At 35.0% G+C, this 24,475-nt stretch overlaps 3 protein-coding genes across 3 annotated transcripts; 1 reads left to right on the forward strand and 2 right to left on the reverse strand.

The window, feature by feature from the left end:
* The first annotated feature begins 1,704 nt into the window (after nt 1-1,704).
* On the forward strand, nt 1,705-12,165 carry AAR3 (defective in cullin neddylation protein (DUF298)). Its single transcript, XM_088217491.1, has 9 exons — nt 1,705-2,078; nt 2,899-3,031; nt 4,099-4,207; nt 4,433-4,508; nt 4,600-4,682; nt 9,154-9,250; nt 9,779-9,824; nt 11,394-11,482; nt 11,600-12,165. Exons 1-9 carry the CDS (start codon nt 2,021-2,023, stop codon nt 11,890-11,892), a joined length of 984 nt encoding a protein of 327 aa, XP_088073617.1. The 5' UTR covers nt 1,705-2,020; the 3' UTR covers nt 11,893-12,165.
* Nucleotides 12,166-12,294: 129 nt separating this feature from the next.
* SS2 (starch synthase 2) lies at nt 12,295-19,503 on the reverse strand. The gene is made up of 8 exons (XM_088217489.1): nt 18,673-19,503; nt 17,200-17,842; nt 16,382-16,446; nt 16,037-16,114; nt 15,826-15,936; nt 15,342-15,386; nt 13,801-13,974; nt 12,295-13,556 (listed from the first exon to the last, which is right to left on the reverse strand). The coding sequence occupies exons 1-8, from the start codon at nt 19,009-19,011 to the stop codon at nt 12,600-12,602; spliced, it is 2,412 nt and encodes an 803-aa protein (XP_088073615.1). The 5' UTR covers nt 19,012-19,503; the 3' UTR covers nt 12,295-12,599.
* Nucleotides 19,504-21,334: 1,831 nt separating this feature from the next.
* Nucleotides 21,335-23,762, reverse strand: LOC110820261 (uncharacterized). Its single transcript, XM_022049691.2, has 4 exons — nt 22,795-23,762; nt 22,263-22,652; nt 21,877-22,094; nt 21,335-21,800 (listed from the first exon to the last, which is right to left on the reverse strand). Exons 1-4 carry the CDS (start codon nt 23,561-23,563, stop codon nt 21,543-21,545), a joined length of 1,635 nt encoding a protein of 544 aa, XP_021905383.2. The 5' UTR covers nt 23,564-23,762; the 3' UTR covers nt 21,335-21,542.
* Nucleotides 23,763-24,475: the final 713 nt, after the last annotated feature.

Here is a 24,475-nt window from a genome sequence, read left to right on the forward strand (position 1 = left end):
CCGGGGGGTACTGTGGAGGAGCAGGCTCGTACCGGGGTAGCTCGGGATTCGTTCGCTGTAGTAGTGGCTCAACCTGTGGTAGTGGGGGAGGGTCGGGTAACTCCCTTCTCTCCTCTCAGCCTTGCTGGGCAGTAATGATCCTTTCTAGCATCTCAAATATTCTGTCCACATCTTCCCGAAACGAATCGTCCCGAGCTTCTCGGTTTAGTGGGGGTCTTCCTCTCCTCATCTCTCTGCACCTGCATTTCACAATGAAGGGTTGAGTAATGATTAATCGGTTGGTATCAGAGCCGCGTTCCTCGGACTCGTCCTTTACACAATAATATTAGTAGGCTGATAAAAGAAAAAATTTGTTACCTGATGATTAAAATACAAAAGTAAGATATGTGTTATGTTACAGAGTGTGCATGATCTTATGATGTTTATAATGTTATTATTTTTATAAGTTGTTTTCATGAATCTCATCGAGGTAAGTGGACAGTAAAGAGTTTTATTATTGATAAATAAATTTGTTATAAATTATGCTCTATTGGTTATTTTTGTTTTCTACCAACATCTACTTCTGTGACAGTGAGATAGTGTGACATCTTTACTGGGCTAGTATAGTTCATTCTTTACTTAACCATTTCAGATCAGGAGGACTTGGTTCCTGAACCCGTTCCGCAGGAAGACGACAAGTAGAAGCCTAAAGATTTATTAGTTTTCCTTATAGTATTCATTCAGAGTATTTTCTTTAGTTAGTTTATCCTTTCATATCTTTAATACATTTTGATTATTGTGTAAGGGATGTTAATCAAAACATATTAAATATATGAAAGGATAAACTAACTAAAGGAAATACTCTGAATGAATACTATAAGGAAAACTAATAAATCTTTAGGCTTCTACTTGCCGTCTTCCTGCGTAACGGGTTCGGGAACCAAGTCCTCGTGTAAGAGATGTTAATCATAATCAATTTCATTTCGTTTCCGCACTGAGAATAAATATTATACATTTTCTTTTAATTTCTAGGGCCGTTACACAAATAACTATTATTTACACTATTCGGATAAAATATAAAATTTTTATAACCAATGACTCTAATTGTACCATTTTAATAATTACTTGATAGTGACGTGAACTTATAACACAAAAATAATAAAGATTATTTTTCTACACAACCAACACAATAAAATAAAAGTTAACTTACCTATTTCAAGAAGACATACAGAGGATGAAGAAAAACAACATCATTCAAAGAAATTAGAAGAGTTGAACGATGAACTGGAAGCCGACAGGTCAATGGATAGTTATAAGAGATGAAAAATTGTATAGATGTGAGAAATAAAGTCGTTAGATGAAAAAATCAAATAGATCTAATATAATTTAGCATCAACTCACAAAGGAGATAACACTAACCTCTAGAAATAAAGAAAACTCTTAAAAGGAGACTATATTCTAGTGGGGAACAGTTTTGTGGACGGTAGAAAATGAGAGTTTTGTATATAGTTTATGAAAATTATTGAACTTCTTATAGATTTTTTAAATTCTACAAGAGCTGTTGTACTTCTTGTAAATTGAGTTTTGTGTGTATTTTATGAAAATTATTAAAATTCATATATATATATATATTAAAAATTTCATAGAAACTATTCAACTTTTTATAATTTTTTTCTAAAAAATTCCAGTATATTTGCCTATCAATTTAAGGTGGCCATAATTAATTTTGCTTTCTTTCATGTTCAGGATTTCCGGTTCACCCAAAAGGAGAGAAAAAGAAGAAAGAAAATCGCCACCGGATCCGGTTCGCCTCAGCTCATTTTCACAACATAAGAGTCTACTCGCCTCTCTCTTTCTCTCTCTCTCTCTGCCTGGCAAGACAAAAATCAGAGCAGCCAAATTGCAGAAGATAACAGGTACAGGAAGGGGGACAAATATAGAAACTCTGCTGTAACAATCTGTAAGCCTTAGGGTTTTAGTTTGACGTTTGTACCTCTCCCTGATCAAGGTTTTGCTGGCTGGAGCTCCGACTAGCCAATCTATGGATTCGTTGAGTTCGAATCGGATAGACATATTTGAGATTTATCGAAGATTTCGTGGTAACTTCTTTTACTCATTTTCATTTTATTTACTTTCGTTTTGTAGCATCTGCTGATTTTCTTTTTTGTTCTTAATTTTATTTTATCTGTTTTAACCTTGGCACTTATGTATATATGGATATGTGTGTATATATATATATATATATATTATCTTATATATAGAGAAAGATAGAGAAAAAGATATTTGATTAATCTTCTTTCCCATCGATTTCAGGAAAATGTTTCTAGGAAAACTGGCAATCTTGTATTTCAGTTTTATTATTTCTATTTTCACTAGAAAACCGGCAATCTGGGATTATGTCCTGCCTCTTTTATATTTGGACCAATTATTTGAAGTATGCTCGACTAGATTGCTTAATTGGTTGCAGAGCAACGAGCTCAGACTAAAACCTTGAAAATGGTGGTTCTGTTTTTTCTTTTTTTGTCTTAGTTTTTTCATGTGGGCCGGGTTAAGTGAAAACAACTATTCTTTTAATATCGTGCATCGCTTATGATTGGTTTATATACAATTACAACCTCAATGCATGAGGTGCTTTGAATTATGTTCTTCATTTATTTATCGTATTAGATGCTATGGTACCTGAAATTAAAGAAATCTTTTTTGTCTTGCCTAAGATTCCCCTGGTACATATCTCTCTAAAAAAGGATTGATAGACCTATGAACTGGTTCAGTTTAGGTACGTCATTGACTTAAAACATCTAATGGTTTAATCGCATTTATGTTTGGAAGAAAATATAGTAAACCTGTTCAATTTTAGTTTGTGTATGCTGTTGGTTAAGAATAGTTTAGTAAGTTTGAGTTTTCTTTCTTCTATTGCAGATATTAGGTCAGGAAACACATATTTTAGCAGGGAAGAGGGATCCAAACAAGATGATGAGTCACATAGAGCTGCGTATTCCAGGGAGGCCTTGTCTCAGCTCTTGAAATTAGTGGAGTTAAGGTTCCACACAAGGTATACAATCTTAATGGTTACTTGGATTGGCATTTGCTTGGAGTAATAGATAATGTTGCTTGAACTTGAGACAGATGTTTTTTCAGTAAGAAATATATATTTTGTTGGACAAGAAACGGTCATCCTGTCTTTAGAGAAGTAATTATCCTATAATTTTCTCCAACTTCAGCACCATAATCCAGCAAAAAGAGCAACTCTTGGAAGCAAAGTATCCTTTATATTCTTCTCGTAACCCTAGAGCGAGGAATAAATAGGACTTTAGAATGAGGAGAAACCGATTGGATATTGAAAGTATTAAACAACTAGCCAATATGCTCCGGTGTTCATCACAATTCAGAACACCACAATCTAATAAAAAGAGTTCATCCAGAGAGCAACCTATCCTCCTTATTCTTTCTAAACTCCAGATAGAGGAAAACCCTGGAATGGGAAGAGATCTCTTGGACACTAACAGTATCAAACAGCCTAGCCCACATCCTCCAAGCCACCTCAAAATGCAAGAAGAAGTGGCTATGGTTCTTGGCCTTCCGAATGTTGCCATCTTCCTCTATTTGTTCAAAACCGACTATCTTATATTGATATTTCCCCCTTCTGTCTGCTAAGAGGATGCTTATCCTCCCTCTTTTCATCCTCTTTCTCTCTTAATAATATTATCTTCGTCTATACAAAAACTCAAAACCACAAATACTGTGGAAATTGGTCTCCTCCCCAACCCCCAGCCTACCTGAAAATCAGCCTACTGAGATCATCCGTAATCACAATGAACAAGAAAGGGAGAGGGTGTCCCTTTTTTCTATGTCTCTTACATGATAATGATCATTGTTATTGGTGCCACGAAAAGGCTTAAGTGGTTCCAACTTGTCTTGAAATTTGCCCAATCACCCATCCAATTCTGGGAGTCTACCAGCCTTCTTAATGTCATATTTGTAAAAGATATCAGGTTGCTTGTTTCATTTATTGAGCTATTTTCTGGATCTGTACTGGCTTATATTTATGCTCCTGTTCAAGATTGTACCTACTATATGCATATTGAACACCAATTATCCATCTTCATTTTCTCTGTGTAGCCAAATACCGAATTTATGGAACCATTTCGAATCTTTCACCAATGATTCCTTTGACAGGTTCTCAATTTTTGATGAACTTTTCAAGCTGATGTCACGACTAGGCTTAATGGTAAGATTCTGGATCTTTGAAATTCTTTGTTGAAGTGTGTCTCTCTCTCTCTCACACATACACATTGATAATGTGATAGACCTGGTACTATGTCTTCTTTTTATAAGTATTTTAATTTTGTGGTAATTGATGTTCCATTTGTTGCTGCCGATCCATTTTACATGTACTCTTGTGTTTATTCTGGTACTTTGTGGTTTTGACTTTTATCTTTTCCTCTTTCTATAGGTGGACTTTTCTGAGTTCTCAAACTTCTATGATTTTGTTTTCTTCATGTGTCGTGAAAATGGTCAAAAGAATATCAGTAAGTTTCTTTTAGTTCTTTATTAATGAATATCCATTTGTTCAGTGTAAAAACCACATTTACTGATCCACTTTTTATGAGCAATTTACAGCTGTAAGCAGGGCAATTGCAGCATGGAGATTGGTTTTGGCTGGGAGGTTCCGATTACTTAACCAATGGTGTGATTTTGTTGAGGTATGGTTGTATTATTATACTAATGCTTCTAAGGCTCAACTTTCGATATGCATTCTCTTCTATGCTTCTGTTGCTCTTTCTGCTGGTGGCAATCTATTGTGTCTTGCATAAAAATTTACACCATTGCGAAAACTTAAGTGGATATGTAGCTGTGCTTTTTAGCTACCTTTTTTTTAGCCATACAGAGCTTCCTGATTGTACATGCTCAAAATTGAGGAGATGAATCTGTCTGGGTACTAGATAACACTGAGGTAGACGGCTCATTTTAATACCTTTTATGTGGACACCGGTACTTAGGAGAGTGATTAACTTATAGGGAGTTGATGTCATGCATGTTTTTGGGTGCTTCAATTTGGTGCCTGACATTTAAGTCATTATTTGAGAAAATTATAAAAGCAAGTACTTAACACAGTAATTAACTATAGATAGTTTATGTTATCTATGAATTCGGGTGCTTTTTGAAACTTTTTATATTTGCTGCCTGACATAGCTTTTAGGTTGTTATTTTAGAAAACTATTAGAAGTTCTATAAGTAGCATGGGTGCTCTTAACAGTGTCTATCATTATAGGCATGGTAGTCTTAGTCTGTGCCCAAGTTTGTGAATTTAGGTGTTTGCTTTCTTTCTTGTTGAGGTGTAGAATTAGCGTTGGCATACTAATGCAAACAAGAAGATTTATGATACACAGTATGATCAGGTAATTATGTAATTATGTAACTATGATATGTTATATTATAGATATGTAATTATCTTATTGTATATGTTTTTAGAAATATTTATATTATTTAGGAAATATTAACTAGTTTTAGAGGTTAGGTAATTTAATTTAGTTTAAGATTGAGCTTCTTTTTTCCTATTAAGAAATTCTGTTTTTTGATTGTTTTATTTTGGTATGTTGGTTGAATGGTTGTACCTATACAGTTGTTCTAGTATACAATTATTCGCTCTTATTCTGATTATTATTTAATTCTTTTTGAAATAAAAACATGCATATTACGTACAAGACCCTTTACAAGAATATTTACAAATCCGTTAGTACATCAAATACCCTCCCAAAATCATCCCATCCATACATATCATGATCCAGAATTAAAGTCCCAAAAGTATGTAACCATTTATCTCTAATTCTTCCTATATCCCTCACACACTCATTGAACGCTATATTGTTTCTCTCTTTTTAAACAACCCAAAAAATAGTCAAAGGAATCAGTTTAACAATCTTAAATCTATTCTCCATCCCATCCCAAGCCCACAATTCATTTTTTACCGAGCCCCCAATTACCCAATTGATATTTAATAAGCTGTACACCGTATGTTATAAACTACACGTCACCGGGCATCAAAATAGAAGATGGTTGCATGATTCAGGAGCTTCCATACAAAGGTAGCACCCATTAACCATAACGTGGCCCCTCCTCACCAATTTGTCAATAGTGAGAATGCACTCCCAACCCTCTTCCCAAGCCAAAAAAAACAATCTTCAGAGGTGCGTTTACTTTCCAAATCTGATGGTTCGGAAAATTTAAGCAATTATCCTCCTTAGGCATCAAATAGTCATAGAAGGATTTCACGGTAAAACTTCCATCTTTCTTGAATTTCCAAGTAGTCTTGTATCTATTAGTATCCAAATGAACGTCTGGAAGAACTTGAAGAAGCTTTTTATACTTGTCAATCTCCCAATCATTCAAATTTCTAACCAAATCAATGTCTCACCCACTCCTCCCATCCCTCCCCCTAAACGCCTCCTTCACCACCACATTCTTCATCGTTACTAAACTATAAACTCTTGGAATTGATTCATAAGACTACCCCTCCCTAACCACTCATCCTCCCAAAAATTAATGATGTCACCTCTCCAAATCTTCTATTGAATACCCTCCATGAATTTCTCCCTCCCGATATTAATACCCTTCCAAAGACCCAACCCATGAGGTCTAGCTAATCTCCTGCTATTCTCATTCCCCACCAGATCCCCCCACCTCGCCCCAATGACCCTACACCACAACATTCCCTCCTCCGAATGGTATCTCCATAACCACTTCTTCAATAAAGCTTTGTTCAAATCCACCAGTGACCGGAGACCCAAACTCCACCGCCCCTTAGGTTGCTTCATTTCATTCCACCTAACCAAATGATATTTTTGGTTTCTCTTATCATTTCCCCATAGAAAACGATATTGAATGCTCTTTAACTTCTTTGCAATTTTCACAGGGATAGTCAAAGGGGACAAGTAATAGATAGGAAGATTAGAGATTGTATTTTTAATAAGAGTCAATGTTCCCCCTTCAGAAAGAAAATTTCTTTTACACCCTGCAAGTTTTCTGTCAAATAAATCAATAACCAGGTCCTATGATTTCATGTCTTTATACTTAGCCCCAAAGGAAGACCCAAATATTTAATAGGCAAATTAACAAGCTTGCACCAAGAGGTTTAGCTAATTGGTCACCATTACTCTTACTATCCAGCATCACTAATTCAACATCACTAATTCAGACTTCTGCGAGTTGATATTTAACCCAGAAATAGCTTGGAAACACAAGAGAATACATCTCAAATTCAAGATCATCTCTTCTTCTGGTTGACAGAAAATCAATGTATCATCCACAAAGAACAAATGAGACACTTTCAATTGATCAGCACCTCTCCCAACCACAATATCTCTAACCAAGTTCTCCTCATTGGCTTTTTCAAGAATTCTGTTCAAAACTTCCATAACAATAATAAATAAAAGCGGAAATAAAGGGTCACCTTATCTTAAACCTCTAGAGGCCCTGAAAAAAGCCGAAGGGCCACCATTGACCATAATCGCAAAAGAAGCCGTTATTATGCAAGCTTTCATCCAATTCCTCCATTTCTTACCAAATCCCAACATCCCCAAACATATAATCAACAAATTCCCAGCACACATGGTCATACATCTTTTCCATATCCAATTTGCATAAGACCCCTTCCTCCCTCTTACCCACAACCTCACTAGCCACCAAAACCGCATCCAAGGTCTGTCTACCCTCCACAAATGCATGTTGACTCTCACCAATCATATCCCCAAACATCTGAGTCAATCTTCTGGCAAGAACTTTAGAAATGAGCTTGTAGATGCAGTCAACCAGACTAATAGGTCTGAACTGTCTAATATCTTTAGCACCCTCCACCTTTGCAATTAACACAATAAAGGTTGAGTTGAGAGATTTCACAAATGTGCCGATTGGTGTAATTCTTTAAATATATTTATCAAATCATCCTTGAATAAAGACCAAAACTCCTATAGAAATTTCATGTTAAAACCATCCGGCCCTGGTGCTTTATCACTATTGCAACTTCTAAGGCTGTCAAGAATCTCCTCTTCGGAGAACTCTTCCTCAAGATAATGCCTGTTTACCTCACTAATTTGCTTGAAATGAAGCCCATCCAACTTCAGTCTTGTCAAAAACTCTTCTGTGTATAACTGCTGAAAAAAGTTCATAGCTCCCTCCCTCAACTTATCATTACCCGAGACACTATTGTTATCACTTTGTATTTCATTCACATAATTGCACCTTCGCCTATGGCTAACAAGACTGTGAAAGTACTTAGTGTTACGATCTCCTTCCGCTATCCATTTCTCCCTTACTTTTTATTTCCATGAAATTTCTTACACAACCTATTTGCCAAGTCCGCTCTAACCATCACCCTCCTCTCCCCCTTCTCCCTCGAAAACCTGCCCTCCCTTCTTCAAGATCCAAACTCTCTAACTCCTTTAACAACCAATTAATACCTTCTTCAACCCTAACCCTCTCCTCCCGCACCCACTCTTTAATAGCTGCTTTCAACGCAATTAATTTTTTTGCCATCCAAAAACTTGCCTTACCAAACCCATTCTCTTCTCTCCACACCTTGAGACTTTGAGTTGTATTGTTGGGATGTGAAATCTCTGATGTTTGTTTGTTCAGTTTCTCCTTAGGTTTTCCTTTAAGCCTCCTTATCACAACAAAAAGCTTATTCTTTTTGTAAATTTCCAAGGATTCAAGATGCTTCATTAGAAAACTAGAGGTTGAGTTTTCACAAAGTGGGGGACAATAATACAGAACTGGAAGATATTGAAGCGAAATAAAGTAATGTTATGTTTTATCAGGAATTTTTAACTTAAGGAAATATTTAGTTTTTTTGGTAAATTTATTTAGTTTCCTATCAAGGATCCTATTTTGTTAGTTGTTTACTCCTACGCTTTGGTTGTATTGTTGTTGATCAATAAAGGGTATCTCTGTCATGGGGGCCTATTATAACTACTATTTAACAAAATTGGGAATTTTGAGTCTGTTGGATCTTTGTTATTTGACCTTTCTTTAATTTTCCCTTTGTCTTGCCTTAACCTATGCTTATGCGAAATTGCGTGAAATCAATTGAAGTTCAAATTTTTTTGTCTTCTATTAATATGTGATCTTTTGTTTTTCGCTTTTTAATAAAAGAGTCTAATGTCTTTGAATTGCTTCTAGAAAAATCAGCGACACAACATTTCTGAGGATACTTGGCAACAGGTTTTAGCATTCAGTCGGTGTGTGCATGAAAATCTGGAAGGGTACGATCCTGAAGGTATTGATTTCTTCTGTCTAGTAATGTTTTTAGATTCATATGGGATGTTCATCTAATCAGAGGTGATTAATCATAACCGTATATTTCTTTGCTGATGCGTCCTATGAAATAGATAGAAAGTAAACTGAACTGCTATGATATTCCTATTTTATCCATTATTTATATTGAACCAATCTTTATTTATTTCTATGATGCGTACACAAACATCCCCCTCTTTGATAACATATGTGCAGGTTTTCTGTGATCCATATAGTAACAAATCAAGATCTAAGATACAAAATTAGCTTTAATATAGCCTTTTTTTGATTTTGTGTAATTCTTGTTTGGTGAAGCAAAATTTATGTTTTCTAGAGGAAGTTTGATATGTTCTTTTAGCTATTTTTACTTCTATGTTTACAAATTAAAATTGCCTTTTTTTGGGGAGGGGGTGAGGTGGGGGGGTTCATTTTGTTTCAATAGAACATTATTCTGAATTCTCTGTTCTGTTGGTGAATTAATAATGTTTAGGTGCATTGATTATTGTTGCAGGTGCTTGGCCTGTTCTTATAGATGATTTTGTTGAGCATATGTACAGGTTTGATTTCTGAAATCTTGATCATTTCATGGAAGTCCTAAGTCATACATCCTTTTCTTGCTATCTATCTTTCTGTTCCAATTTTCTCCAATGATATTCTGTGATCTTTTCTATTGGTTTCTGTAAATACTGATATTTTAGCTGCAGTACTTCCTTGATGTTTGAATTTACATTTCATCCTGAGGCTTCCACGATGTCTGGGAAACAATAACTTTGTCAAAAATGATTTCCCAAGTGTATCTATGAATCTTGAGGGCTTGTTGAGTTACTCTGATGTTTGAAACTTTTTTTGTTGAGCTTATTGATCTTTGAAAACTTTAGGTGTGCTTCCATGAGAAAATTATAGATTTCTGGCCTATAAATGCAGTTATCTCCAAAAGTGATCCCTTGAAATCATTGATGATGGCCGTTCTGCGTGTTCAAAGGTTACCAATATGATTCACAAAATTATGCATGTTATGAATCTACCTGGAGAATTTACTGTTCTTGGTATTTGAATGTGAATCAATATCACCAAAGCACGATGCCTCTTAACTTTTTCCCTTGATAGCTATATTACATTCTGAAATTCAACGGATAAATACTCAATGATTAAGGTGGGGTAGAGAAGTTTCTCAAAAATTTTCTTTTGACTGTTTGACAACCTCTATTTAGATTGAACTGTGGATATTTGTCTCATAATGGTTAGTTCACGGAACTTTTTGCTATAGGCATTCTTCTTCTTAAATGCGTTTTTTTGTTTTTTAGCTATAAAAGTTAATGCACATCTCCAGACTCAGATTATTATGAAGCTCACAATTTTTTTTTTTTTTTTTAAATAAAAAATTCACCGAATTTTCTTAATGGATGAAAAGCAAAGAATACTTAGTTGTAGAGCAAGACTTGTGAAGAAGTGGAGCTTGCTAAAGTGATGGGGGCTATAAAAGCTATATCTCGGGTAGAAACAAGTTAAACCGAATACCTAAGTATTCTAGATCGGTTTTAGTTTAGTATTCCTGAGTCTAACTTTGTGCTAAAAAATATGTTGAAACACTCCATTCTACTCAGGGCTTGATTGAGTTTCCTCAAGCTTTAGCTTGATCTCACACCTTGATTTTTTTTGAAATACAAAGATTTGACGTCTTGATTTTGCATGCATAGGATAGAAATCAAGCTCGACCTGAAAATCAAACGTATAATTGCTTGGTAATTATGAAAAATCTGTATGTATAATTGTGCTGCATTATTAATGTCAATACATAAAACAATATATAGAACATCTAGTTAGTTTTTTATATTTAAAATTAACATGTTTATGAACTTTTGATCCGAGTATTTATGGCAGGAATAATCTTTGATCATAAATGACAATTAAGCTCAAGCTTAATTGAAATATTGTCAAACTGAGCTTGAGCCGAGTTTGATTGAACTATTAATTGAACTCAAGCATGGCTTGGTGCCAGTCCTACTCTATATATAAAGTATTTGCCTGAGGCATTGTGATATTAAGGGGAAATAGTTCTCTCCGCATTTGGTCATTAATGCATTTTCCTCGCATTACCTTAATCATAATATTAATTGTTCTTCCAGAGTATCGGGAGCCTGTGAAAATATAAATATTTTTTGTAGCTGTGGTGATTCAGAGTCTCAGTCATGCCTATACGAGGAATCTCTTCCTGGTAAGTCAATTAAACTGACATTCTGATTTAGTGCCATATATTAGCTAGTCTGATGTATATTAAACAAGTTGAATGTGCATCTGGTACTGTAATAATCGTGAGAGATTTTTGTTTAAGGCTTGAAAAGTGTCCCTGGTTTGAAAAGAAAGCTGCCAGCTCTTGAAGATGATGAGATGGAGTTTTCTGAAACCATTAATTCCCCACTGAATTCAAAAAGAAGTAGGGTGCTTATTCACAAAGCAGATAACTGCGGAGAGAATCCACCTGATAACCTTGCTGAAGATTGCATGGAAATCGTTAAGAATGGTAGTCCCTTGTGCTCTTCCAAATCCCCATGTGCAGTTGAAGGCTGTCTGTCCAAGGGCTTTGCTGGATTATTCTTTACCCGCTCCTATTTGCAATTTGGCTGAGAAAGAAGAGTTCCTTGTACCTAAAGCTCCCACCGGAGTTGCAAATATAGAAAGAGAGAATCCCTTGTGAGTCTAAGATTTGTTGCTTGCTCCAATGCCCCCACAATTTTTAATATTTGTGGGTATTTGAAGAAAAAAAAATTTCAATGTTTGTGGGAATACCTTATCTTTGTGGGACATTCATGGAACCATGGTTAATGCCTGAACTGTCATTGTTGTATTCTGTTTGGACTTTTTAAGTTAATAAAAAGAAATATGATTTAAGTTTGTTTATTAAGGTTCTTGATCAAGGTTCCTAATTGATTTCAGAAACTTCATTGGAAGGAAAAAATCACAAGGGCCAGCCATTTTATTAAAATCACAAGCGTCTATCACTTATAACTGAAGAGTAAAAACGGCAAGTTGCAATATACGTTAGTGAATATATTAATGTTACTTGCACGTGCGACTGCTCTCTTCCTCATCCTGACTTATAACAACCCCAAAAAAATCAATATTTGGGTACACCAATTACCTATATACTGACTAGCAACGCAAAAAAAACTCCTTTACTACTGTCAAAAAGCCTAAGCGAAAAAACAACTTGATCTTCGCATATCCTTCAATGAGAGAAGGCTCTTGGAATTGAAATTACTCCAGGATGGTTGATCTCCAAATATATCAGCCCGGCTAAAACTCAATATGTCATAACCACAGAACACAAATACTCACCATTGGTACTTGGCTGTAACAAGGACCTCCTCATACTTTTCTGCAGCATGATCCCAGCTGAGGTCTTGCATCATCCCACGTTTTTGTAGGCCTTCCCAACTCTTCTTGTATTCTCGGTAAGTGTATAAGCAGTTTCCTAATGCAGGTATCAGCTTATCTGTGCTAGCACTGTCAAATGTCCACCCAAGCCCTGACTCTTCGTATGGATTAAAAGGGACAACAGTATCCCTCAATCCGCCAACAGCATGGACAACTGGTATTGTCCCGTAGCTCATAGCATATAGCTGATTCAGACCACAGGGCTCAAATCTTGATGGCATGAGCAAAATGTCTACACCAGCAGTTATTCTATGAGCTGTCTTTACAGAAAATCCAACCCATCCCCTTATTCTGTCATTGTATTGGTTTTCAAAGTTCCTGAGCAACTGTTCTAGGTCAGGCCTACCAGTGCCCAACATGATTAGTTGCACATCCTGACTCATCATCCATGGAACTGCCTCAGCTATGAGATCAACACCCTTTTGGTCATCCAACCTCCCAATGAAACCAATCACTGGGACATGCTCACGTACAGGCAGACCAAGCTCTTTCTGCAAAGCTGCCTTACACTGAGGCTTCCCGATGTGCAGTGTCTCCAGGGAGTAATTAGTGTAACCATCTGATGTCAAGTGAACATCAGACACTGGGTTCCACTCTTCTGTGTCAATACCATTTACGATGCCACTCAATTTCCAGTCATTTTCATTTATGATACCATGCAAACCCCATCCCCCTTCAGAAGTTCTTAGCTCCCAGGCGTATCCATGACTCACAGTGACCACACGATCAGCAGCCTTTAGACCGGCAGCAAAAATATTGAAGTGTTCGCCTCCAATAGGGTCAAATAATTTGAAAAGGTCAATGTAGTGTTCAGGCAGATCCACAGAGAAGAAATCCTCCACTGGTCCTCTACCCTGGATATAACAGTATTAACTACAGAATGTAGAAAATCAATCATAGACTTCCATGCATCAGGAAGTGATATTTCAAATTGAAAATCTCTGCAAGTTTTTCTAGACTGCTAACTTTATTCTTGTAAAAACTTTCTTCTTAGAATCAAAACACATAAATCATCTCACTTAGTAGCTATCAAATTGCCCAGTGGTGTTGAATTCAAAAAGAAAATGTGCTTGTCCTAGCCAATAGGAAGGAACCAACCTGGTGAGCGATGTTATGAATTACAAGAACAGATCTTGTATATTTCATTAGTTCATGATCCCTGTAGTATGCTTTCAAGTAAACTGGCAGTAATGCAGTGTGCCAATCATTTGCAATGAAAACCAAATTTCCATCTCCATAGCAGACACCACCACATGGAACATGCCAAGGAACCTGAAGATAGAACATCGATTACCAAGAGAATTGCTGTGACAAGAAGGGAAAAAAAATTACAAATTCCCACTAGAAACATGTTAATTATTTAACAGTTCTCTAATTACAGTTTTCATGGTTTCCTTACACATTTATAGTGCCTCTGAATGCAAAACTTTTTCTATATCAAAAGATAAAAGAGTAAGGCAACTATCCTATAGATTATAAACATAAGTATACATATTACGACAGAAGCAATGCAGTTTGAAGGACACCCATTATGTGGTACCAACTATTTCTAGAGGTACTCTTAAAAAACAGACACATGGTATTCATTCTTGACACCATGTTCACATGTATCTGATGAAGAAAATGAAGCTCAAAGAAAGAAAATATTCTAATATAAAGATTTTTTTTTGCAAGTAATTTAAAATGACATTTAATGGTAGTTTATGTTTATTATTCAGTTCGGTTAATGATAAAAAGAGGAAGACCCTGTAATGGAAGTATTCTAATATTAAGAGATACTTATGTAATGATGCAATTATGCTTTTTATGCAGTATTAAGACATTCAGTTTATTTATGAACTGTTAAGACCATGTTTGGAATAAATAAATTTTTTTATGGAATGCATTTAGAGATCTTGTAGTTTTTATACTTTAGTTCAAGCATGAAAAAAATGAACATTCAATTTTAAATAAATTCTAAGTGGATTTGAAGAAACATGTTTCAAATTTTACCAATCTTGACAGATGAATTATGGTGGCTTTAGATATCTATCTGGTTCCTATCTTCACTAACCATTTAGGGCATGCTAAATGGAAATGACTTTCACAAAACTATAATTTATGAATAAGTTCAAGTATAATTCATTTGTTCCGAGCATATCCTAAGTATAGACTTGTTATTTATTTATTCAAGATCCTATGTAATCATTTCCTATCTAGTATTCCAGACATGATGGCATTTCTAAGACCCCTATAAATAATTAGATGATATTATATTATATTAAGACTGCCTATGAATAAATATACAAATGCACTCATTGGTTGATTGTCTTAACAACCTCTTACTGTAATTATATATTGTATCTTCTGGATTTTCAATGTCTGTGGTTGTAAGTCGAATATGTTTCTCCCTTTTTTGTCCTTTTTGCTTTAAAGATTATTGTGTAACCTCCAAACAAAAACACACGAAAATACAGCATAGCTTGAACCAAAACTTTTTACAGAAGAAAGGACTTACCAGTCATTGAACTTAGTGATTAGTGACATCAATATCTTGATTGAGAAGATTTTTTCCAATTTCAAAATAGTGGGACCAAGAATTTTTGGGGCCATTACTATAGTCCCAGAAATGTAAATTTTAACATGATTAAAATATTTACCTCCACAGCTGCCTTGCAAAACAGCACCATCCTTTTCAAGATATCCTGTAACAAAAAGCCAAAGATATGTAAAATTCAAAGTGTTTAAGGATGATGCTGAAGTATGATATCAATAAACTAACTATGGTCTTCACTAAGAGGTGCGAGCAAGACAGGAAGCAGCACTGCTCTATTGCAGGATATGGGACAAGTACAGCATTCTGGGAAAAGGTTGCACAGCGTTCTAGGGAGGGACTTATACACAATAGAAATTGGATTGTTTTGATGATGTTTAGTAATTAGTTTGCTCCATTAAAAGAAATTCCAGATTTGTCTTAGCAGTGTTATGATCTAATACATCGTGGGACTTGGCTCTCCATAGGAAATAATGTTTTCCTTAATTCTTTTCATGTTTCGGATAAATTTTCATGAAATGACCATAGTAATTTATGAATTATATACATCTAGCAGTCTTCAGATCTGGGTGCAGCTATCTTAGTCTTACCAGTTGGCTTCCTCCATATATGCTGCTTCCCAAGTGGCGAAACATAGGAGTATCCATAAAAACAAAATCCACGCCATCAATATAGGCTTGGAAGTAAGCCACCTCGAAGTCCTGTAGAGTAAGATTATTACAAAAATTTTCTGTTTGATAACATTAACCAAATAACCAGATAGGGAATGAAGTACAGCTAGGTACTCCAGAGTATTTGTACCTGACCATTCACCTTATACCGCTTACGAACTCCTGAATCTTGAGCTTCAGCATAGTCACCATATCGAGGTGCCACAACCTAAGAAAGAAATGGTGGAAAGGAAAAAGAAATTGAATAAATCTTATTGAGCTTGACTGGTTTCTAACTGATGTTGGAAAGTAAATTAAGCAATCAATGGAAGATATCCAGACTCCACGCTATCTGGATCCATGATGTTAAACATACAGAAAGAAAATGCTTGTGGCAGACAGGTAGTAAATAAAATAATTTTCCAGCTCACAAAACGTTCACTGAGATTCAGTTAATAATTGAAAAAGATATATTCCAAAAGAAGAAAAATATTACCATAACCCTATGCCCACGCCGAGCTAAAGCCTTCGGTAAAGCCCCAGCTACATCTCCAAGCCCACCTATGACAACTCTTTCTATGAGTCCATAGGCCAGATTAAGAATAAGGATATACAAGTCCATGGGTGTACGTTTGTGTGAATGTATGTACACAAGCATCTGTTCACAGTGCAGAAATCTAATTTTATCTAGTCCAGGATAAAGAGTATGTTCACAGCTTCAAATATGATTATGATTATATAAGTTACCAAGTATAGGGGATTGAATTCAACCATCAATTACCCTTGTCAAGAAGATAATAGTCAGTCCATCAAATGAAGCTGCACAAATGGGCATGCATGTCTAAATAGGAGTAAAACAAAGTTGAGTTCACCAGTTAATATGAAGTTGATGAAATTAGCGGCCAAGAGAACAATAAGCTGTTTTGACACAATAAGCCAGTTTAGATTGATAATATGATTGAAAAATCTCTTGTTATACCCAAAGTCTTGCCTTAGTTTTACTGAGATTAACTGTTACCATCCCAAGGAACAATGTTATCACTTTTTAGTGGATGAAATAAAAATCATTTGTTCCATTATGGGATGAACCATGTTTCAAACCAACAAATCCATAATATATCTACTCAGTCTGAAAGGAGAAATACCACATACACCCATGGAGGAAAAATCTCCTAACAAACAAAATCCATGGAAGAGAATCCTTTAACAAAATTTAAAATCATCTAATCTAAGAATATCTTCTATGAAGTATCAAAGGATGAAAACCTTTTAACAAAAGTTATTACCATCTACAACATGGAAAATATAGAATACCTGTTTTTGACCATGGAGCACATTCTGCAGCTACTAATATAATATTCATAACATTTGCCCCAGCCAACGGAGGGGGTTTTTCATATTCGGCAATAGGAGGATTTATTTCACTGCTAGTCAGTTCCAAAACTTGGCCTGCCAAATCTTCATGCTCTTCATCCTTTAAATTGGATTTGTTAGAGGCATTCGAGAGAAAAGATGGCAGCTCATCAGACCAAACCTCCTCTGATTTAGTCTTACTCAACTGTTTGGTTGAAACTGCGTTGGGGGAGACCTTGTTTGCAGGCAAGCTCTGCCCTGTTTCCTTTACTGAGGAAACCTTGTTTGGAGGCAAGCTCTGCCCTCGTTCCTTTACTGAGGAAACCTTGTTTGGAGGCAAGCTCTGCCCTCGTTCCTTTACATCTTCACCAGAACCATTACTGACAGCTGATGGCCGGAACTCTGGAGCTCTACTTGTCTTTGAGTGTGCATGGCTGCTTGAAAGAGTGCTAGCATTTTGGTTTCCATCAATATTTTTAACACTGGCTGAAGGGGGATCAATGGTAGAAAGAGATTTGTTCCCTAGTTTACAAGAAACTTCATTTTCTTCTAGGTTGTTAATGTTACTTTTTATGGATGAAATCAATTTCCTTCTTTCAGAAATCTGCTGAATATTTAAACATTGATTAAAAGCATGTAAATTCACAAAGAGCAAGCTAATTACATACGGAATTTGTGGGTATTTTCCGAGAAGGAAACTTTTTCGACCCAGAGAATATGATCAATTATGTTGGAAGACAAGGTCTGCAAACATGCCTAAATCAGAAAACATCCTTTTATCGTTTTATCTGCTTTATATGGAAAATAAGTACACACTTCAACCAAAAACATTTTCTGTTCTTTTTTTTCCTTGTCCATTTTTAAAATATTCTTTTTCAGTTCTATTTATTCAACAGTAACCTTTTTTTTTAGTGGGACAATAAAGCCAAACAGAAGATACAAGATTGGAAAATTAAAATGCAAAAAGTAATAAAAGGTGATCCATTAACTGGGTTTAAAGTGTATGAAATGCATGAATTAATGAATTGTTTTGTAATTAATGAAATGTATGAATTTACAGAAAAAGCAGAAAAACCAGCTTTCTGATATGGCATGAAACTCTTTCAAAACCACAATCCAAAGGATTTTCACCTCTTACTTCGAGTACTGGATTATAATTGTAAGCATCAATCAGACACAAGCTACGAAAAACAAGGTGTTCAAGGGCAAAAGAGCATGGTTAATGACCCCCTTACTAAAACCACACACTGATTAACAGCAGAGTTTCGTTATAAACAATATCTAATAAAAGAAACGTTCAAATTTAGAAACCCTTTCGGCCATTAAGAACCTCACCTGATTGTTTTAAAATTTACCATCGTCAAACAAAATCTTTTCTTTTTCAAATAATCAGAAAAGAATCAAATAGAACGTTTATTTTCTCAAATAAATTACCTGTTGAAGAAGGTCCCTTTGCATAGCAAGAACCTTCTTGCTCTTCTCAATGGTGGCATTAAGTGTATTCTCAGATTCAGAGCCTCCCACACCTTCAGCATTTGTTGCTTTCACATTCTTCGTACTCCATTGCTGTCCTCTGCTGCAACCAGCTCCGAGTCTATCACCGAACAGAGAGCCCCCACTTGTTGGATCGCCTAAAACAGCTAAAACTCTAGAATTTCTAGGCCTTGGCGTGGAGAAAGCCGAACTGGGTCGTTGCTGCTTTTTATTGGAAACAAGAAGACAAGTCTCAGCTTTCGTTTCAACAATAAAAGGTAAAGGTCCAATAGACGCCATTTATGTGTTCGTCAAATTGTCTCCAAGAACCAACAACAAGATAATGAATCACAAAATCTGAGACGATATTCCTGAACCGAGACTGACCCAGTTGAGAAAACTGGGAAATAAACAGACCCAATTGATGAAGTTGGAATCTGAGATGATACAATGAGGAAATTTATGGCGATTGAAAGTGAAGAAGAAGAAGGAGAAAGCATGAATATGACTGGGTGAGGATTTTGTTGATGTGGGTGGTAGGACCAGTGGATGGAAAATCATAGAGGTGGTTAATTTGAGGTTGAGGTTAGCTGAGAAAGGAGGAACAGAAGCGAGGTTTCTGCCAAGCCATTGCCACATGTTGATCATTCTCTTCGCAGAGAAAAATGGGCCTGTGGCTATGGTGTGGGCCTCTAGACTAGAGTTTGAAAAGGTTGCTGCATCGCCACAGCAAGATCCCAAAATATCAGTAAGTGATGACAAGGAAGATGATGATGGATCCAATTGTATATGTCAATTTTGATGAATTCGAAAACGTGATTGAATTAGTAATAATAAAAATGTGATTGAATTCTCTTCAAAAGATAAAAGTTTTGCCAAAAATATCTATAATAATGACAAAAGCAATGAAAGCAGCAGAAGGAGAAGCAGAATCAGTGTTAATGTTCTATGAATTCCCACGTGAAGAGACAAAAAAGGTTCACTGAATTCAACTTAATTATACAATATTTAATATCATCAAATCCTTGAACTTTGACTTTTAGATTAACCACCACCGTGTTGGTAAAAGGTTGGATCCTTTTTAGATGTTGTCTGTTTTTTTTTTTATTTTTGAGTTGTTATCAGAAGTCTTTGCTAATTAATGGAGAGCATGTTGCAACAGTAGTTGACTCCGAATTGTGAAGCTTTATGGTAGTTTCTCTATTCAATTACACTACACTTTTTCTCCACAATTTTTAAGTATTATACTTAATCATTCTACTTTTCAAAATTAAATAAAAAAAATTATTATATTATGAAATATCAAATGTAAATATATAGTCAGATAGAAAAATTTTTACTAAAAAAAAAAATAAACAGAAATTTTGATGTAAGTATTTAATAAACTTTAACATGATTATCGAAATAAACTAAACCCGACGTGATTATCAAAATGAATTTTGGATTCTAGCCCAACTCTTGGCAATTGTAAACCATTGATTAACACAATTAATCTATAGTTTTAAAAGAAATGTAGGTTGTGATAGAGATTGTAACAATGTTAAATCAAAACTTCAACTCAACTTACTTTGATACACCATTATACTTATTCAAAGTAACATGATTGATCTCATAAATTACTTGTATAGTTCAGACAACGTATGCGTTCAATAAATAATAAGTTCATTAAACTAAACTACATAAATTCCTTAATGAAATTTATTTCATTGTCAAGCATACAAGATTCATTATAACAATAATGCATGTTAGTCAATTATATTGGGAGTGTTCCATTTTATTTTAATATTATTAACTTATAAATTTTATGATTACTAAGTATATTATAAAGTTAAAAGGTACATGAGTGTTAATAAAGAGTACATCATTTTCAAATAAAAAAACTTATATTTTATATGACTGGAGGTATTTAATCTAAAAAAATTTTTTAGTTGAAAGTGTGACTAATTAGAAAAGAAATTTCTACTTTGATTTTGGGATTAAGCTAGCCAGTCATATTACATGGTGAGGAATGACATTAGTTTGACTTTGCAATGCTCCAAATCTAAGTTGGGTGCATCATAATGTTGCAGATCTATGAAAAATCTAGTAAATATGTAAGACCTAAATTCAATCTCGAATTAACTAAAGTAAAGCTCAAACACTATACAATAATAAATGCTTTAAGTTACAATTTTACTTGAAAATTCAAACAATTTAAACTTCTTACATAAAATAATTTTTCAATTTAAATTCAAAATATAATCAATATATTTAACTTTCTATATTAAAAGTTTTTAATCATTCACACATCCTAATTTTTCTTTGTGCAACTTATTTTTTATACATGAGTTTAAAGTCTTTTGGTACTTGGGATAATCCTCCATCACCTTCTCCCAGTTGAAAGAAGTCAATCGATAAAGAATGAGAATGAATATACCATTCTCAAAATCAAGAATTTGTTGTTTTTAATTCATTTTCGGAGAATAAGTAGTGTTGAACGTTAGATGATCTCTCTATCTTGAAAACCACAATTTTATCGAGAGAAATTGTGACCTCTCTATCAAGTACACTATTGATAATCTATGAATTTTGAAAGTTTAGGGACCAATTTGCATGTTCTGACTTATAGGACTGTAAGTTGTCAATCCTTCCACATTATAAACATGACTAACATTTATTCAAGAAATTAGTATACCAAGCTTATATACATTAGGTCCTAATTTGTGAAAAATGGCTAATATAGTACAACTGCAGTGGCTCATTAGTTTCCTTTGTTTTCACTTGGAGCAAAATCTAGCTTAATGTAACTAGAATTGTATTTCCATCCATTCAAGGATTGATTAATAATATGTTCAAGAATCTGGAAATAATCGACAACTGCCAGTTCTGAAGAGCTTTCCTTTGTTGAAGTGTATGCTGTCAAGCTTTTCTTGGCACCATTTGAGTTGAGAGGAAGACACCACAGACATTTGAAGCACTCTTGACACCAGTTTCATGTCTATCATTGTGAATAGCATCTCCATTTTCTCAGATTCTTCAACTACTGGTCTTATGCCTTTTCTAAAGCGGCATTTCTTTTTACCCTGAAAATCTTTGAACCATATCTCCTTCTGCAAATTACATATTTTTCCTTAATTAATTACACATTTATATTAATTTAATAACAAGTGGAAAATTAAAAAGTACCTTTTGGAGGTTTCTGGTGAGATGAGATAGTAGGTCAACGTCTCTTGGATCTTCTACGGGGGAAAAACTCCAGAGTGAAGTTGTTAATTTCCACCAAAGCTTTTGATTACGATCTGTTTGAACAAGAACCCAGAAAGCCTCTGTGCACTTCTCTATGGCTCTTAATACTTGCTTTACGTTTCTTTCAACTTCTTCATCATTTTCTTCTGCAACAAACCCTTCAAGAAAACGCAAACCACATCTCTGATTTATTATATTCTCTGAGAAAATAGCTATATTGATATATAATATATCAGCAAACAAGTTATTAGTCTTGTTGAATATTGATATATGACTATGTTTATATATGAGGTTACTAAAATGATAAATACATGTACGTTTGTTACCTGAAAGTTTTGGGACTTGAAGAAGGCTTTTGAGAGCAAATCTTCCTCTAACGAAATTCCAAACTCTCTTTCCCTCATACCTTTCATCTTCTAAAAATCTCTCTAGTAAAACCTGAAACCTTTGGAATTCTCCGGCTACATTATCATGAAACCTGCGATTTCGAACACCAGATGTGTTGAGATTTTTGACCTTTATATATTGATGATGGAGAGCCTCCCATGACAAGCATAACTGAGCCACGTAGACCAGCTCAAAATCACTTTCTATGCTTTTCAAGAGCCTTTTCCTAGCCATTTTGTCCCATGATAAGAGACTGCAGTCCTTAGAATTAATGCTTTCAGATGAAGTAATACTTGGACTAGTTTCCAATTGTATGTTCTTGATTGCACCTACAATATACCCAATTTCAAGTTAATCAGAAATCTCTTACAACTTTTTTTTTGTATTTTTTAGTCTTTTCTTTTTGGGGTCGAGGATACCAAATTGTTTAAGAATTAGTAGGTGAAGAAAAATAGATATAAAGATACCTACTTATTCCACATGTTCTATCATAATTGAGAATATCAAACCATCCCATTCTTTCACAGTACTCCTTGTAGAATCCATCTGATTCTTCATCACCATGATCCTCCTCTCTATTACTAACAATAACTTGTCTTTCCACAGCTGATAAAATATTGGAGCTGTAGATTGATCTTGATCTCCCTGAGCTTGAATCTTGAGCCGGTGACTCTTCAATTGAATCTTGAAGCAGTAAATTTGAACAACAAATTGAGGTTGAACTCTCATTGGAGCTGTGCAGAGATGAATAACTCTCACAATCTGAATCCACAATACCAGTAGTTAAAAAGATTGAGCTTTGAGCTGCACGGTAATCCTCCTTCCTTTCAAATTCATCTTTCTCATAATCTAACAACTTCAGCTGGCATCTTATTGGTGTTACCCTTAGAAAACTATGTGATTCTACAAGTTGGCTGAGCATATAAATAACTTGTACTGCAATCTCTAAGTTACCAGTTCCTTCTCTAAAATCAACATTAGGAACTTTGGTAGATGAGAAAATAAAGGTGATAAAACTTTTGAAGAGTCTGAAAACAGATAAACCTGGAAAATAAATTAGTCTAAGTGGGTAAGAGACAAGAAGTAAAAGCCATGTATTCAGCAATTTAAGCCAGACAAAAAGTAGGCAAACAGAAACAAAAACAGGATGGATATGGAAGCTTAAGTAAAACCATTTTAGCTTTCCATCTGGGATAACGAAAGATTCGATGATTAACCAACAATTTCCAAGCAAACCCATCTGATCACACTCACTTTTTTTTTACATGATTACTCCTGTATATGCATGAAAATAGTTATGCGTGTGTGTGTCCCTATATTGCAGTATGTATTTTCCTAGTTGGAATTAGATGGAAAGATTAAGCAGTTGCAGGGTCGTCTAGCTATTAAAAAGGAACGAACCCAGAAAGAGCCGTATTGAGAACTTGGCACATTGATGGAGGATTTATAAATTATATAGGGAGTTTTTTAGTTTTTTTACTTGAATAATATATTGTATATGGCAATAAATTCGTACATATATTAATTTGCTGAATAATTTCTTTGGTGCTTTCTGTCAATGTACTTGCTTACTCAGACACTATCCATAAATAGTTAAATAAAATAAAACGGCAATAGTCCGATACGTAACTCTCATATTGGTCAAAACGCTTTTATTTAAAGTTTGGACAAATTAATAAAATTCTTTGAGCTTTTATTAGGAAGTACCCATAAAAGAAAAGGGTTTAGATATCCCTTACATATATATATATATATATATTATATATTATATATACGTATATTGACATATGCGCCCCTAATCTGACGCTCCCTTCCTTTTCTTTATTAGACAGCCAAAATTTTGGTTGGACGAGACCTGGAGTCAAGCGGTCGTCCAAATTCTTCATCCACCCGAGCCTGCCGCAATTAGGGGCTCCAAGCTCAGATAAGGCTGCACTTTGCTAGATTGCTTCCATCCACCAGCCTGGAGTTCCTCTTTAAATTATGGGGTTCCATTTCCTTAGGTCTAACCTTCTCATTATTAGCCTTTTTATGAGCCAGGCAAGATGAGGCCCAATTATGATGAGAGGTGATCTTGGTTCTTAATGATGATGATGGGCTCTTCAGGTCTGGCCCAGTTGGCTTTAGAGATATTAGAGCTCAATAATGGTTG

This window comes from Carica papaya, chromosome 1 (genome assembly GCF_054855325.1).
Source record: "Carica papaya isolate Zhongbai chromosome 1, ASM5485532v1, whole genome shotgun sequence".
Taxonomy (NCBI): Eukaryota; Viridiplantae; Streptophyta; class Magnoliopsida; order Brassicales; family Caricaceae; genus Carica; species Carica papaya.

Excerpts from the sequence above, each read along its gene's own strand:
- AAR3 (XM_088217491.1), top strand. The coding sequence starts at position 2,021 with ATGGATTCGTTGAGTTCGAATCGGATAGACATATTTGAGATTTATCGA. Across the intron at positions 2,079-2,898 it reads GATTTATCGAAGATTTCGTG|ATATTAGGTCAGGAAACACA; the intron begins GTAACTTCTTTT and ends CTTCTATTGCAG. Across the intron at positions 4,509-4,599 it reads AAATGGTCAAAAGAATATCA|CTGTAAGCAGGGCAATTGCA; the intron begins GTAAGTTTCTTT and ends AGCAATTTACAG.
- SS2 (XM_088217489.1), bottom strand. The coding sequence starts at position 19,011 with ATGGCGTCTATTGGACCTTTACCTTTTATTGTTGAAACGAAAGCTGAG. Across the intron at positions 16,115-16,381 it reads GGCGTGGGCATAGGGTTATG|GTTGTGGCACCTCGATATGG; the intron begins GTAATATTTTTC and ends TTTCTTTCTTAG. Across the intron at positions 15,387-15,825 it reads TATATGGAGGAAGCCAACTG|GATATCTTGAAAAGGATGGT; the intron begins GTAAGACTAAGA and ends TTTTTGTTACAG.
- LOC110820261 (XM_022049691.2), bottom strand. The coding sequence starts at position 23,563 with ATGGGTTTGCTTGGAAATTGTTGGTTAATCATCGAATCTTTCGTTATC. Across the intron at positions 22,095-22,262 it reads TCAAGTCCCAAAACTTTCAG|GGTTTGTTGCAGAAGAAAAT; the intron begins GTAACAAACGTA and ends GTTTTCTTGAAG. Across the intron at positions 21,801-21,876 it reads TCACCAGAAACCTCCAAAAG|AAGGAGATATGGTTCAAAGA; the intron begins GTACTTTTTAAT and ends TGTAATTTGCAG.